Source organism: Rhea americana, unplaced genomic scaffold (assembly GCF_003343005.1).
Source record: "Rhea americana isolate MKP2758 unplaced genomic scaffold, rheAme1 scaffold_71, whole genome shotgun sequence".
NCBI lineage: Eukaryota > Metazoa > Chordata > Aves > Rheiformes > Rheidae > Rhea > Rhea americana.
In genome coordinates this window covers 175,674-191,987 of record NW_028186879.1, presented here as the reverse complement: position 1 = coordinate 191,987, position 16,314 = coordinate 175,674, and the positions used below count along the sequence as shown (strand labels likewise).

At 49.0% G+C, this 16,314-nt stretch overlaps 1 protein-coding gene across 1 annotated transcript in view; it reads right to left on the bottom strand.

The window, feature by feature from the left end:
• Positions 1-4,144: 4,144 nt before the first annotated feature.
• KATNAL1 (katanin catalytic subunit A1 like 1) overlaps positions 4,145-16,314 on the bottom strand; it is a 133,805-nt gene continuing 121,635 nt past the window's right edge. The window contains exon 11 of the mRNA XM_085321823.1: positions 4,145-4,166. Coding sequence (XP_085177949.1) covers positions 4,163-4,166 — 4 coding nt within the window. The 3' untranslated portion in view covers positions 4,145-4,162. The remainder of the gene's footprint in view (positions 4,167-16,314) is intronic.

The window sequence follows — 16,314 nt, the reverse complement described above, 5'->3', positions numbered from 1 at the left end:
GCTAGACTTCCACTTACATCTTAGGAGATCCTTGACTTGAATGGGAACTGAAGACTCAGCACCTCTGATCAATATTTGTCCATGACTTTCACTGAGGCTGAGCACCTCTAACAGGTTGGGCTCGCCTTCTTTCTTTTTCATTTCTGAAGTCATCCTCTTAGTTTTGTTCTCAGCAAATATAGAATTGAGGTTGCCTGTAAAGTCAAATATTTAAGCAATTCTATCAGTGATGGTTTTTTCCTTTCAAACGCTAACTAATGCATTATTGCTTGTTCAGAGCTTCATTAAAAGGAGTGAGGGCCAGCCACATGGGGGGCCACATAAGCAGGAGCGTAACCAACATGTCAAGGGAAAAGATTATTTCCCTTTATTTGGTAGTCATAAGGCTGTATCTGGAGCACTGTGTCCAGCCTTGGACTCCCCAGTGCAAGAGACACATAAAGACATGGGGCAAGTCCAGTGGATAACTACTAAAATGGTGATGAGGCTGAAGTACAGGAAGTTTGAGGAGCTGAAAAGAGCAGTCTGCAGGAGGGTGACCTAATGCAGCCTCATATTACCTAAAGGGGATCACAGGGAAGAGAGAGCCAGGCTCTTCCCCGAGATGCACAGTGAAATAACAAGAGCAATGGTCAGAATTTCCAACAAAGGAAATTCCAGTTAGATACAAGGAAAATATTTTACCATGAGGGTGGTCAAACACTGCTACAAGTTGCCCAGAGAGGAGGTGAGATCTCCATCCTCAGAGACACTCAAAACTCAAGGTCTGAGCAATATGACCTAGCTTTGAAGCTAGCCTTGCTTTGGGTTCCTTCCAAATGAAATTATTCTGTGATTCTACAGTTCTATTATTCACATAAAAATTATTAGAAATATAAAAAGAAGAGTAAATATGTTGTTTCTGTTTTAATTCTGAGGGCAATAAAAATAAAGTGACAGTCTTGAGTATAGATCTAAAATGATTCACAGTCTGACGAGCCTGCTGGTAATTTTGCCTGAGAATAACATAAGCTGCAAAATATAGCTGAACATTGTTTATTTTAAATGTAACACAAGATTTTTCCTTTTTCTTTTTCCTCATGAGTTTTCAAGTTCATCATCTTGATCTTAGGTATTCTCAAGAAATGTAAGCCTCTCATTACAAACACACAGACTCATAAAAGGCCCAGGAACACACAACTGAAATTGTTTTCCCGTGCTTCAGCAAACCAAGCCAAGGGCACTACCCCCTACAGAGAAGATGCTTCTCTCCTGCTGCTTTTCACAAACTCCCCTGACATCTTGTGTGTCTGATGTCCTCGGGCTGCCTTCACAGGATAGAAACTGTTGCTGACAAATCACAGCGACCTTTATATTCATTTTCTTTCTAGAAATATCTCAGGAACCCAATTCAGATTCAAGTCCCCTATCTCCCCAAAGGCTATTGACCCTTAATTTATCCAGGAGGTAGTTTTGCCACATCTGGCCCTGCGTTACTGACTGCTCTCATCTCTTTAGAAACCCAAATGTTTCTCGAGCAGAGTATATGCCACTTCTGAGGGATTAAATGCTCTTTATCCAAAGGATAAAATATTCTTTCCCAGGTGGGCAATCTCAGGCCTCCACACTCATTAATTTTAGCTTGGTGCCTGCAAAATCACCCAACAGGGCATGATCAGGCATGGGCACAAGGGCACATTTTTGTTAAACTAGTCTGACACATAACTTACTCTGGTGGCAGGTGGATAGACAGTCCCTGATTTGACATGGAGTTAACCCACGAACTTTTTAAAAACAGGTTTCCACCAGTGGAGTGTGTTTATTCAAGATAAGCATTTTGTTTCATGAGGTCATGGTGTTTGTGATTTGTTAATAGAATTCATCCAGCTTCATTTACGATATTTTCCAACTGCAGACTGAAGGAATCTTTTCTTTTTCTCTGGAATGGTAAAATTTCCTAACTGACAACCATACCTGGTACAAATGCACGTGGTTCATTACCGGCTTTTGAATGAGGCAGGCCAGAGAGCAATCAACTACTTAGGGTGATAAGGAGCCTGGAGTGTCTGAATCTCAGTGCTATCTTCAGCAGATCCCGCAGCATGAATGTCTCAAATTGCTGCACACTGCCAGACGTTACACCAAGTTCAGCTGTCCTTGTGCCACAGAACCCTCTTACAAAGCATCAGGAATGGCAATCACGACCGAACAGCCCATAAACAGCCTAAAGTAGCAGCTAAATTGATTCATGCTCAGATGTATTCCTCTRTATTACTATAGCTTTTGTGCAAGTACAAATCCATGTCGTTACCATTCTCCCCTGACTGAGCTCCATTRCCAGGAGTTTTCATCTCCTCCGACTTCCCCTCTCCCAACAAAATACTCTGAAAGGGCCAAAGCACAGTGAAAGCAGCGCAATAACATTTCATTGCTTCTGTAGTGGATAATCCACGCCTCGTCATGGCTACGATGGCATAACCCCATTCTGCAGTAGTCTTACCAGGAAGGAAGGAACTAAGACCTACTTTATCTGCTGGGAGCAAAGCAGTAGTTAGGAGGTGCACGGGAAGGTAGACCTATGTGTTTGTGACCATATTTCAGTGTTCACATCTTCATTTTTTTTAACTAGCATTTATAATTGTTTTACCTGTGCTGAGGATTTCATTGATATTCACTGTAATTTTCTCACAGACCAGCTATCAACTCTGCAAACTCTCATGTGATTTTGAGGGCCCAGCTGTCACAGTGACCCTTCTGAACTCTGAACAGTAACAAGGGAAGCAAAACAGGGAGCCTGAAAGTCCATTAAGAATGATACTGGAGAGCCTATCAGGTRAAACAAGGTGTTCACAGGCCAGAGAGGTACCTGGTGAGGGAGGGAAGTCATTCTCATGAAGCAGCCTCAGTACATTTACTCAGAGTGTAAAAGGGAAGTAACTCAGAAATGTCAGGATGAATCTCCCATGGATAATCTGAAACTAATCTTCTAGGTATGGCACTTCTCCATTGCAGGAAAGGAGTCACTCCTTTGCACATGGTCGTCAAAGGTGAGGAGAGATTAGRAAGGAAGAGAGCTATCACAGTGACAAGTTGTGCTCATGTGATGTACTACAGCACACATCCAAATAAATGTGCAAGCTCAGTAACATGAAAATAGCAACACAAATGTTTGGACAGGTCAGAACATAATCGTGAATTTTGAAGAATAATTTTAATTACACTAATATCTCTGTAATGCCTCAGTCCTAGTCCTGTGCCATAACTACAGTGCCTCCTCCCATAAGTGGTCAGAAAAATGCTCCCCATATCCTCACAAAGGGGACAAAAGGGATAAGGCTGATGCAGAGCTTTAGGAGGAACATCACACATGCTATGCGTTCATCCATGAGCAACTCCCCCATGCCACACATGGAAGGAGTCCTGCAAAAGCACAGGAGAGGAAATCGCAGGAGGTCCCAGCTGCCAGAAGACAACTGCTTGAGAAACAAGTTGGATGACACTGAGTGTTGAAATAGTTAGGCCAGTTCATAGGCTTCCTGCGCTCCGGGTGTTCCCTGCCTGGCAAGAGCGAGAAGGCACAGAATGAATCATAGCAGGGTGGAAAACAAAGGGCCTGTTTCGTCGTCACATTAAGGGACCTTTATTGCTGCTTTGCCAGCCCAGAAAGGCCTCAGAGCTGGGATAAGTCATACATGCACTAAAAAGCTGCTGAATTCAACTGTCTTCTTCAGCTCAAATATGTTGCAAACGCCTCTGCCCCCAGGCTTATACAGGAMCGGGCTACAGTCGCAGGCCACGGGGGCGCCTCTCTTCCAGATGTGGTTACTACAGACCTCTACTCATTTGCAGGATGCACAGACTTCCTTCTTTGTTGCAGGCTAAGGACTTTTGTAGTAAAGGGAGCCTGACAGCCCTGTCTGCCCAAGCTCAGAGCCCTCTCTGCTCTGYCTGGACTGAAAGGATCTGGAAATGCAGGAGGACAGCCCTGGCCGTGCAGTGCTCAGTGCTCAAGGCGTGAGGTGGTAGTGTCCGGCTGGAGTAGGAGCCGTTGCTCTGGCTGCGGGGAACGACGCGTGAACGGGAGCCTCCTGACGTGTTCAGAGCATAAAGCTGTGAGACTCAGTAGAGACTCAGTAGACATTTTTTTCATGATTGCATCGTAAAGGTCTCATCTCAGAGGGCTCTATCTACAAATTAAAAAGAAGAGAGACCCTGTTTATCTCATTATCTCTGGAGATGAACTTGTGGTGACTGAGGGATCTACCAGAGGTGCTGTGGGGGGCTGCAAGGATATGAGCCCTCCGTGTCATAGTGGGCTCTTCCCCTCTCCAAACAGGACTGGGGGATTTACATTTACCTCCATCCTGTGTGCTGAGAAGGAGGTATCTTCAAAAACAAGACAATTTGCATGTACACTTTTTCTTTTACTATTTTTACCGCTATCAAACCAAGAACAAAGCCAGCACAAAGGGAACACAACCCACATCTATCTGAAGTGATCCACCAGGGAGAAACGTGAGGGATCTACACAAAGCACAGGATATATATATATAGATCCAGTCCCAGGAGGGTTTCTAATACAGGCAGCTAACAGCCTCTGGGACAAGGCGACCAGCTTTAGTGAATCTGCTTCCTTCAAACACATTCAAGGATAAATGTTCAGTGGAGCAGCACTGCAGACGAATCAGCAGGGGCTGGTGTGCATTTGCTCYTGGCTCAGCCCTGTCATTGTAAGGCCTTGGTCCAAAGCCCACTGGATTAGCAGAGCCACCTGCCCGAGCTGGGTGGCAGGGGGTTCACTGGAGGTAATGCCAAGGTAACCAAGGACTGGGATTTCCCCTCATTTGCAAAGGTGGTGCCAGTTGCTACAGCTGGAGGATGCGGCTCCTCGGTCCCCTGCTCTCGCTCCAATCCATTTCCTGGTGGGAGCAATATGCTCGCATGCAGAGAGCCCCAGATAGAGCTGCCAAACCAAGAGGGACAGACGTGAGCAGAGGCCTGTGCAGCAGCAGCTCTCCTTTCCTGAAACGAGCGGCTCAGGGTAGGGAATCCCCAGGCTTTCAGTTCACCCRGAGACCTTCACAGCCCTCCCGTCCTCCTCCCAAAAATGGAGCCGAGCTAACAGCAGCTTGCATTGACTGTTCTCCAGAGGCGCAGGCTGACCCCAACATCTCTCTTCCACAGCAGATTCACCCCCTGCTCATTTCTACACCATAGTTCATTAAAAGTTCTGTAGACAAATTGCAACTGAGTTTGTCATCATTTCTGCGTGAAAATATCGCCTTCTAGGACATCTATTCCCTTTGCAATGCAGCTAGTATCAAGAGGCCAGAGGATGGCCATGTGGGTCTCACCTCAGGCATGTTACAGGAGGGTTATAGACTCCAAACGTCAAGTAACTCCAAAATCCTACAGCATAGAAAACACGCTTTTAGCCCATCTGCTTGGTATGTTTGAGCATTGCTGTAGCATCTGATGAGACTTTATTGATCATTAGGCAGGTAATGAAGAGTAAAATTGTCCACCTTTTTCCCTCCCTCACCCGCCTTTCACACAATATGCTCAGGGAACAGACATAATATTTCCATTATTGACTTGCTTGTCTTGGATGTGTACTCCAAGTGATCATGGTGTGCAGGAAAACAGCAGTAAGAGAGAAGTTTATATAATGAACCTGCAATCTAGTTTTTTAACTGCAGAGGTGTCTTTTAAAATGGGAATTATAAGGCTCACTCRCCACCTTATATTAAGATGAAAATAGAATGGAATAGCTCAAATGATTCATCTCTTCAATCAGCAGAAAGCTGTGTTGCATTTTCTCCATCCTAGACCTTGGTTCTGGAGTTAGACTGGTTCTGGTTACTTCMTAACATTATGCTATTTGAAAAGTGATGGCAAGCTGGAGCTGGGGGAGAAGAGGAGCTGTYGGCATTGGGAAGGAGTCTGGCCAGGTGTCTACATGTCTCTGATGTCTGTGTGTCAGCCAGGTCACAGCCCAAGCTCTGGGAGGAGGAGAGGAAGGTCACTCCTTAGACTATTTCCTACTAACTAATTCATAGACTAGCTCAGGCTTCCTCTCTAGGGGCCATTTGCTCAACCAGAGGACTTAATGATGGTTAAAAAGAGAGGTTTCCTCGCAAGCGCTTGTAGARGCAGCAAGGGGCACCCCTCAGAGACTCTGAGAGAGAGGTTTGACTCCAGGCTTGCATTCATGACTGTAAATCAGCAGGGAGATTACAGGCTTGCACAACCCAAAGCCAATGCAAGATCAGAATTGGGGCACGGAACCGAAATAATTTAATGCAAACAAGCATCAGAGCTCAGTAAAATGTCAACACATAAGGAAAAATCCTAAATGCAACGGGAAAAGGAATGTGCCTGCACATGGGTGTGTTTGTGTGYACATAGGCACATACGTGTAACTGTTAAGGAATAGCAGAATAGGCAGCAACCCAGATATMTAATTCTCAGTACAAGCTCATGGAAACTGGGCGCACGTGGATGGGCACATTTCTCTGAAGAAAGCTTCAGACATCAGGTTTTTAGAGAGCCTGGCTTTTGGCATCTAGAAATAGGCAGAGTCTAGGAAGAAGGAAAAAAATTGCATTTGCAGGCCCCCCTCTGCCTTCGTTCCCTGCACTGTGGCTTCTGTCACTGTGCCACAGTCCCAGCTGAGACCCTCGCTGCCCTGCACACCCAGGAACAGAGACCACGTCCTGGACAGCTCCCAGCCCATGACGACCACTTCTGTGGCCATCCCCAGCGTGCCCAGGGAACTGGTGCACACGTGGGACACAGCCCACGGTCACACAGGAGCGGCTTATATTGCCCGAGTTCAGCGTAGTGCTTTATGCTAGGACTAGTTTAAACTAAAGTGAGATCGTCCTTCACCCTGCTTCATGTAAAGATCAAAGKACAGGATACCATTCATGCTTTTTTTGGATCAAAGATGCTTTAAAAAGAAGAGAAGCAGCAATTTCTGACCCCTTTCCTGCCCAGATCGGAGATCAAGGATCACACGGAGCCTGCAGGCAGCAGGGCTGGCAAGACAGTTTTGCTCCTTCGGGAGTTTTTACCACATGACATTCTTCTTAGACATTCATCTGAGGGAATAGGAGGAACAAATGATAGTATCAGCCGAGATAAGAGCAAAGAAACCGTTATCTTAACAGCCTCGAGGTCWGGAGAAGACATGATGGAGCAAGCCCCACTTCTGCGGGTCCCAAGCACTGCAATGAAAACACAGTTGATCATTTTGCAATAGAAATTCACACGTGGCTCCCAGCAATGAATTATTTTCCTACACCCTTTCGGGAGCAGTGTCCGTGTGGCAGCCCATCGGCCTCCCAGCGCAGCTCGGGGCTGTGCCGGGGCTGAGGCCGGCTCGCGGTGCTGCAGCTTGCCATAGCAACTGAGCTGTGCCGGGTGCTCTGCTGGTAAATACGCGTGGGTCAGAAATGATTGCTACTAATTCCTCACAGAGAGAAGAGCACAGCCTGATCTCCGCCGAGTGCAGATCAGGTTCATCTCATAGGTAAATTTTTGCAGCTTCCTGCAGGGAGTCGTTTTATCTCTGCCTCTTCCCCCAAACCAGCAGGAGCAAATCTGATCCGAGGCAGCTGGGTCTGAGCAGACTGAAAAGGCTCCGCAGTCGGGTGAGCAGGCTGGCAGCAGAGTTAGAGCTGCCGAACAGCAGAGAGGTCTGCAGAAGGTAGGGAAGGTAGATTCAGATCTGCACCGAGTACTTGCAGCAGAAAGATTTATTGCTCTGCCTGGCAGCTGTGCCCACAGAGAGAAATGATACACTATCCCTGGAAGGATGACTGCCCACTTTAAACATAAACTGTGCCCAGCTCATCCTTTCTGGGTTGTTCCAGATTTGCCTGAGGAACCTGTCAGAGAAAAATGAGTTTGCTGTCAAATGCACCAGCTGAGGTGATTTTTTTCCCACCCAATTCAGCCGTGCTTGCTGCACAATCCTGGTTGCAAACCTGTGTGGGATGACCTCACCGCCTGCTCTTTTCATGGCCTCTGCAGCTGGGAGTCTCCTGGCCTGGCCCTCTCTGAGGCCAAGCAACCCTTCACCAGTGGGATGCACGCAAGCACCAGGCTCTACTCTTCCAGYCTGATTTCTGAGGGAGAAAAGTCTTACGCAGCCACTCTGCACATGTGAACAGACATGTGAGTATCTCCTAGTGYCCCTCTGCTCCCCTCCATAGTAACCTTGGACCACAGTATTGATCAATTTCAGCCAAAGTTAACAGTGGAGCAAAGGTAACCCGAATAATAAAGTCTGTATAAATTTTGTGAAAATAGACTTCCAGCTGAAGGAGGGATGTCCCCTCTGCCAGAGGAAATGTGCAGGGTGAGATCRCATCCATCAGACATCACAAAACCCAGATGAGAGAATTCCCCAACGAACAGAGCAGATGCAAGGGAAGTGTCACCCAGCAGACGCACCAAGCTCGGCAGTCCGCCTGTCCTAGACTTGCTTAGCCACAGACAGACATGTGCTGTGATGGGGGAAGCTGTGTCCAGACATTTCTGCTGCTTTGAACTGACCTTGTAATGAACTCACCCATGTGCAGAGGGCCAAGTCAAGGGCTGTGGAGCCCTTAAATCCTTTTTAAACTTGACATAAGCAGCACATGGGCCTTGATCCAAGAGGTGACGTCACCCCTTCTGAGCAAACCTCCTTTGCATCCATGGAAAGCAAACGCTCATGGCACCCTGTTTCTTTTTAAGTACAGTCCTATAGATGGACAAGGCCTGCTTTTACCAAGTCATCCAATCTTTGCTTCTAAATCTGATCTCCAAAGCTGATGAGAGTTTGCCTCTGGAGAGAGTTTAGTTGCATTCTTCTGGCAGATCTGCCAACCTCTCTCGTAAGGAGTTTTTCCAGCTGAAAGCCACACGCACATGAGGGCGCAAGGCTCCTGGTTCACCCGTCCATGAGACAAAGCTGGTTTTCTACAGCTTTGGGCTCCTACAGCTTGTTTGCCTACAGATCTGAGCTCTGCCCCTTCCAGACAGCCCTACTGAGTTTCCCCCTGCTAGAACTCACTGGGTGGTTTCAAGGTCCTATTCCCAACCTCTAAAGCACGGGCAAGCAGAGGCTGGTCACAAATCCACTTCACAGATTGCTTCCCAGGCCTGCAGATCAAGATCCAGGAGTGCTGGCCCCAGCACAAAGAGCCAGGGACAGTGCAGGAGCAGCAGAGACCAGCTCTTCCAGCTTGGCCCCGGCTGGCAGATACCGAGCCATGGAGGGGTGCATCCAGCAGGCACTGGCTTGAGCAGTGTGGGACTGCCCTAGCAGTGGTCAGGCAGAAATTCAACTTCCTGCCACGTGCTCAAGCAGTTCCCTCTCTGCTGGGGTCTCCAGTGAGCAGTGTGAGAACAGCCTGTGACAGCAGGGACAAGTAGAGAGACCGTGGGACATGGTGGCCTGCAAGTGGTCTGTGGTCAGCTTTATGAATCCCCACGGCTCGCAAAGGCAGGTTGTTCTCCCTGCTCTCCCCCTCTTCCTTTGCTCGTTGGCAAGCCTACCTGAGGGGTGTAAAGTGTGCATGGAGGAGTGTCCACTGGAGTGCACAAAGGACACTGTGACTCTGAAGGCACACGAGAACAGTAGATATGCCTGCTGCTGGCTGCATGGTGTGTCCTCCCTTCCCAACAGGGCCATCAGTGGGCCAACACGTAGTGAAGACATGGTCCTGGCCCTCACTCCGCTCCCAGAAGCAGGACAGGGTGACAGATCCTAGCTGACAAGGCTGCTTAGCCCATAAAGGCATGAGCTTGTCGTCTTCTTGTACCTCAATCCTGCCTGCAGTAAGTTTGGATTTATTTCCCACTCCCCACTATCCTCTTTCAAAAGCCCCTGCTGTCTGACCCAGAGGTGGCACCAAGTCCTTCCTCAGTGACCAGACAAGCTGCAGACTACAATGTGCACATGCAAATCACCTAGCACCTAGTCCATGTGATGGCCTAACACGTTGAGGGAAAAGGCCTGGTTTTCCCAGATAAATGTGTTGATAATTGAACACCCCAAACATGCTGTGCTCACAGCCTGTTTCAAGGCCAGCAATTAAGCCACTTTTTTCAGGCAAATCTATGAGGAAGCCAAGAGAGCTGTCAACTCAGTCAATGATTTAATAAGCCAGTAACATCACAAGAAATGTTGGATCCAGCCTGGAGCTGTTTGGCTGCTCTCATACCAGCACACCAGCCTCCCTGGTTTGTGTTAACCCAGGGCAACTGAAGCCCACACAAAGCCATATGCCTTAACAACACTTCAGATTCACCATCTGCCACCTTGCTGGCCAGCTTATCTAGGACTAAGAGGCAGAGGTCCAAAAGCAACATTTTAATTTTCCAGTTTAGAGAGGTTTACCTCAATCTGGAAGAGGGTCTGTCCAGGGATATCAGCCTTTATCTGACCTCATTCTAAGGGACGGATGTTTTTCTTCTATCATTCATTCGCTGTCAAGGCTCTGGGCAATAGCTACCACTTTTTCTTTTTTTTTTCAGATTTTGGCTTCTGTTATACAGCAGCAATCCTTGGCTGAGTTAACCCATTTAATTAGTTATTAAAATGGAGGCACTGTTTTTCATCTCCTCCTCTGTCATTCTGGAATAGGTCCACTAATAGTAGATACAACTCAAACAAGTTGAATTACTTTGCTTTGAACAGAATGAATAGCTTGGCAAGTCAACCTTTCTCCTTTGAATTTGCCAGGAATCTAACTCATACTAGCATTTGCTTTTAGGAGTTTACGGCTGGCAAAGGCAAAGCCCCTCCGTGACCCTGCTGAAAAGCTTGGCACTGTGTCGCGTGGTGACTCTGCGTGGCGTGAGGTTCAAGGCACGCAGTTGCACGTCTCCCCCAGCTCTGGGACAGGCAGCGCTCAGCTGTGCAGGCAGCCGTGGAACAACAGGGTTCCCACCCAATTTGTCCCCATTACGAACGGATATAGCACCTCTCCACCTGCGTGGGGTGAAGCAACGGTATCTTGGCTCTGAAACCTTGGTTAATTGCTGGGGGTGTCTCGTGGAATGGTTTCCTGTTTATATTGCTGGATTCCTCATACCAGTATCATACCTTTTCCAAATGTGCACCCTCATACAGGCCTGCAGCCCTGTGAGTCAGGCAGGGGCAGGGGGAAGTGACATGGATGGACAAGGAAAGCTCCATGGGGGAGATGGTTCCAGTCTGAGTGGGGGAAGAGGAGGAAACTCATGGGAGCAACCATACCCCATGGTACAGGGATAGCCCCCAACTTCCCTCCTTTCTCTCCGATAAATCCACCATCAGCTTTCCAGAAATGTCACAGACGGTGGTGAGAGCCCACTGGTGTGTCCAGACATTTAATGCAGAGTTTGTTTTGGCACAGCGTGAGCTGGAGCAAGGCCTCAGGGCCCTGACGGGTGAGAACACGTCTGAGCTCTGGCTCTGCTGTCAGCATCATCAGCTCGGTGTGTTTGATAAGAAAAATTTTGGCTCCTGCTATAAAGCATATACCTTAAAAGATAGATGCTAGGGGCACAGACAGATAGTGAAGGTTCCCAGATTGCTCTCATCATCTGTTTTTTGTCCTTTCGTGCATTTTACCTTCTCCGCGGGCTCCTCTCCCCCCACCGGAGGCTCTGCCCCTTGCTGTGCAGGGTTTGCTGCCTGACCCCGCGTGGCAGCAAGCATGAATCGCCCTCGTGGCACCGCATACTGCTCCTCTGTGTCCTGCATCAAATTATACAGTGATTTATGAGTCAGCTTGGCACCAAGGGATCAGCCTAACATGTCTGGCAAAATAAAACCAACATTTCAGTGGATGTTGCAAGTGTCACAGTTGCCTCAAGACAGAATGAGGGAGGCCTAAACAGGTAACAGGAGGAATATTTTGTTTTCTTGGCTTTGCCCCAGTCCATTAACTTGCTGGGCCTCTGAATTGGACTAGTAAGATGCCTCTCCCTGAATACCTGAAATACATTCCCGTGCTGGCCTCGCATGAGTGGGGCGGAGTGCATCACCCAGCTACTGCTTTAAACTCCCCTTTGGCAGTTCCCCAGAGGTTTGCCCCTGTCAAAGTCATTGCCTTCTCCCCAGAAATGCCAGGTTCAAACCTCCATCTCCACCTGCCGACTCATTCAGTTGCTTCGGGAGCTTTGTGCCTTAGCACAGCAGCACAAGTTGCTTCTACTCCCCTAGGATTAGGGAAGGAACCATATAGGCTCACGGTACAAAGGCCGAGAAGGAAGAGTGACAATTTCTGAAGGCTCAGCACCAGCCTAACACTGTTCTCTGGCCAGAAAAGGGGCACTTTACAGGCCTGGGCTTTTCTCCTGGCAGCTAATTCAGGATGGAAGTATGAGACTACACACCATGAGCCCAGCACATCCAGAACACGCTTCCCCATGTGCAAGCAGGCTGGCTGCGGGTCTAACACATCTCCAGCCCACTGAGTACATCCTGGGAGCGTTTCTCCAGGCTTTCCCAGCACCACGCAGGTTGGTCACAGCATCACCTGGGCTGCCCCATGCTGAGAAATCCTAGGCGGGCAGCCAAATTCCTCTCCRTCCAGACAATGTTTCCCGATGGAAAATGTGGACGGAGGAGGGAGAAGCAGACATCTGGCGGCCCAGGGCAGCTGGGGGGATGTGGCTCTCCCTGTAGTCACACACAAGCTGTGTGTCCCCCCTTCCCATCCCACCACGTGAGCATGGACAAGGCCCGGAGGAGCGCGCGTCCTCGGCAGCCACGACACGGGGCACGAACCACCTGCCAAGTGCTCGGGCCACCACTGCAGGAAAAGACAGAGATTCGTTGTGCTTGGGTGTTTCTTCCAGTGACAGGGACACTTTCCCAGTGGGTTAACTGCACAGCAGATGCATGGCTGACACCACTGGGCAGAAAAAATCTGTCCAAGATGTAAAACTCCACCCCTCTGCCCAAATATTCACTGTTACCACTACTAACAGGCATGGTGGGTGGTAATCGAAACCTTGGATTTKAGGATTAGCTATTCTGAGGCCCTGGGGAATAGCTGAGATTTTACTGCTGAAAAATGGAAAACTACCAAAAGAGGTATTTACTTGTCAGGTCTGAGCGTTCACTGCCACAAGGCAAATAAGAAATACCTCATGGCTGCGCAGAACTCTTTTGATTGCGTGGTTTTAAATAGCTGCATGTGTGACCGAGAGGAGTGATTATCAGAACTAGGTCCGCTTTCGAAACCCAGCCACCGCACACCTCTGCGCGAGTCAAATTTGCTGCTTATCTGATCTGAACTGAGACTGCGTCCCTGCGAAACCGTATGTAATCAGATATAGACCTTGGCACTTAAACCTGAGCTCTTTGCATCCGCAGTGGATGGCACTATAAAAGGTTTCCGGCGTCTCGTCGCTCGCCCTGCTTTTTACGAGCAGCGTGTAGGAAACTGCGACGCAGCGTGGGTATGAAACGGGCAGCATTCTGCCGCTGGCTGCGGGCGCGCGCACGATTGCTTCCCGGCTCTTTCAGTGGTTACCAGGCGCCGGTGAGCTGCTGAAGATGTTGCTAGCTCACTTGTAGTCCACCTAGCTGCAAAGCRGCGGAGAGGGGGCCGAGAGGCGGCAGCGACCTTACAGCCCCCGCCGACAGCGGTGAGATGGGGATGATGGCCCGTCCAGGCAGGCCGCCACTGCCCCCGAGGAAGTTAGCGGGCGCTGTTACATCCCAAATTGACTAAATGTACATGGGGCAAGTGCATTTCCCAGACGTCCTCTGCCCATTTCTCAGTGCCACAGGAGGGACGGGGCATTGGGCTCTGCAGCTGCACCAGGTGGTACAACCCCATGCATGGCATGTGCCCATGTAGGACAAGTCACATAAGCTGAGGCAGAAAGATGCTTGTGTTTTGGCCCTCTGGAGCGACCGTGACGATGGGGTCCCAGGGGAGGACAGGACTCACCATGCACCCCAACTGCAAGGGCCTTCCCAGCTCCCGCAGGAAGGGATTAAGCACCATGGCGGTGGGGACAGCAGCCACAGACATGCACTGGCCATGCCATACGGGGAACCAGGCACTGAGCTCACCTCTCTCTGCAGATCCAGAGTCGCCCCTCAGCTCTCTGTAAGGAAGGGTCTGCAGACACCTGCGGCCAGCCACGGCCTTTTGTGTCCCTGCACCTCTCAGCTAATTTAGAGCAGTGCTCTCTATCACGAGCTGTCGGAAAAGCTTGCTAACAGAGGAGATGTTTCTGAACCCAGGTCCCCACACAGGCACATGTTGACCTTAGGTGTCACGACAGCAGCACCAGGGACCCCAAAGCAACTCTCTCCAAAAAGAAATGCCAAGCAGTCCCTTTCGTGAGCCAGCCATCCAGGAGCAACCAGGACCCTCACGGCCGACTGCACTGGGAGGAGGCACCAGCTGTTTGCAGTTTACGTCCTTCAAAACCCATATGCTATTGCACCCTCATCACAGATCACTGCTGCACCGCGAGAATCCACCACGCCTGGGAACTGCTGGCTCACTCTTCCTTATCCTCCTTATCCTCCCCTTCCTTCTTGGAGAAGGGATTTCTGGAGTGAGGGGGCTCAAGCTGCTCCAACATTTAGACACAGGTTTCTGAAGCGTTTGACTGTAAGAGTTGCCCACAGCTGCCTCCGAGTGAGCTGTGAAAACAGCCGTGAGCTGCAACTGCTTCCTCTTTCAGCCACCGCTCAGATCCAGGGAAGGAAAACCCCCCAAATTTCATTTCTCTTTCTTATCCAAGTTTTATTTACATTGAATTTCCTCCAGATGGGTCTGCTCAGAACAAGAGAAAAAATCAACACGCTAAATGGATCTCATCCAGGCCTGGGCTGCCGCTGAGGGTACAGCGGGGATGCTGTTAGCAAGTGCCCGCTGCAGCTGTGCATGTGCAACCAGCTGAGACCATGTAGTTCGGGCCATGTTTTCATCCGCACACCAAGAGTGGCAGTAGCCTGAGATCACCTTCCACCGTTATCACTCAGATGTCAGACACTTTCCCTGCATTGCAGCCTCACACACCGGCCAAAGCAAAGATCTAGGGAGATAAATGTATATACATTACAGTCCCCAGCAGGTCAGGCACAAGGACAGTCAGAGCACCTACAAGCCGTTCATAACACCTGAACTTAACTTTCGTGTATTTAGGGTTAGGTAGATGCATTCCCACTGTATAAATATCTCTCTCCTCAGGCACAGTAACTCCACTGAAATTTGGCATCCTTCAGAGCCTGGGGCATGTGGTCAGTCACCCCAAGACCTCTGTCGTCTTAACATGGTCGATTGCTGTCATGTCTGGTCTCAATCCAGGCCCAGCGATGTCTCAATGCTTGCAAAAAGAGAACAAGTGCCAATTTCCACATCCATCTGAAAGTTAAATTCATGGAAAGGCTTCATAGTCCAGATCCCACTGCTGTTAATGCTAGATCAGCGAAGTGCTGGGTCACTCAGAAGGACGTGCTGGCAGTGGATGAGACATGGACACACAGTTGCATTCAGCGTGCACAGCACAGAGCCCCTATCAGCTTTACACTTTTTTTGCCAGGCTCATGCTGGCTAGGGGTGGACAGACACAACCAGAGCTGTCATACAGGTAGAACTGCATTGACACTTCATAACAGATCCAGCAAAAAGATTGCTCGTGCAGAGTTAACCCCAAAACTCTTGAGCAAATTGGAAATGACAGAGCAAGTTTACGCTGAATGTTTTGCATCAGGTAGGCCACAGCATTTTTGACTCAGGGTTAGGACCCCTCGCATTAGATTGGTGCATTATTGAACTGAAGCTTTGAACATTCATATTTTAAGATGTAAGAGTATCTCCATGGGGCTGTTTGTAGTTTAGTTAAGCATAAAGAAGTTGCTAACAGCTTCTGCTTGCTGTCAGGTCAGGAGATGGCTAAACCTGGTCTCTCTGAGGGGCACCAGTGTTACCAAAAAGGTGTTGCAGGAATCTCAAAAGCTGCTTCCTGCATAAGCTAAGGATCTATAACGCTTGGAGAAGGGGTTTGCTTCTTATAGGACCCAGCAGTGGGTTTGCTTTCAGGGGAAGCATGAAGCCCCAAGCAGACTGCCACCCACAACGGCAGCAGCCGGGTCCATAGTCCTGTGGCAGCGAGAGCACTGCCAGCAGATCATCAGCCCACTCCTGCATGGAGGAAGCCTCTTGGGTCTGATCCAAGGGTAGGCAGATAGGAACACGAGTCTCTTTGACTTCTGTCCCCTTCATAAATAAATTTCGTAGTTTTCCTAATCATCTAACTTGCACTAAATATATGCTCAAGGTAACTGAGAGATATGAAAGCACTCCAGCCCTGCAGACATGG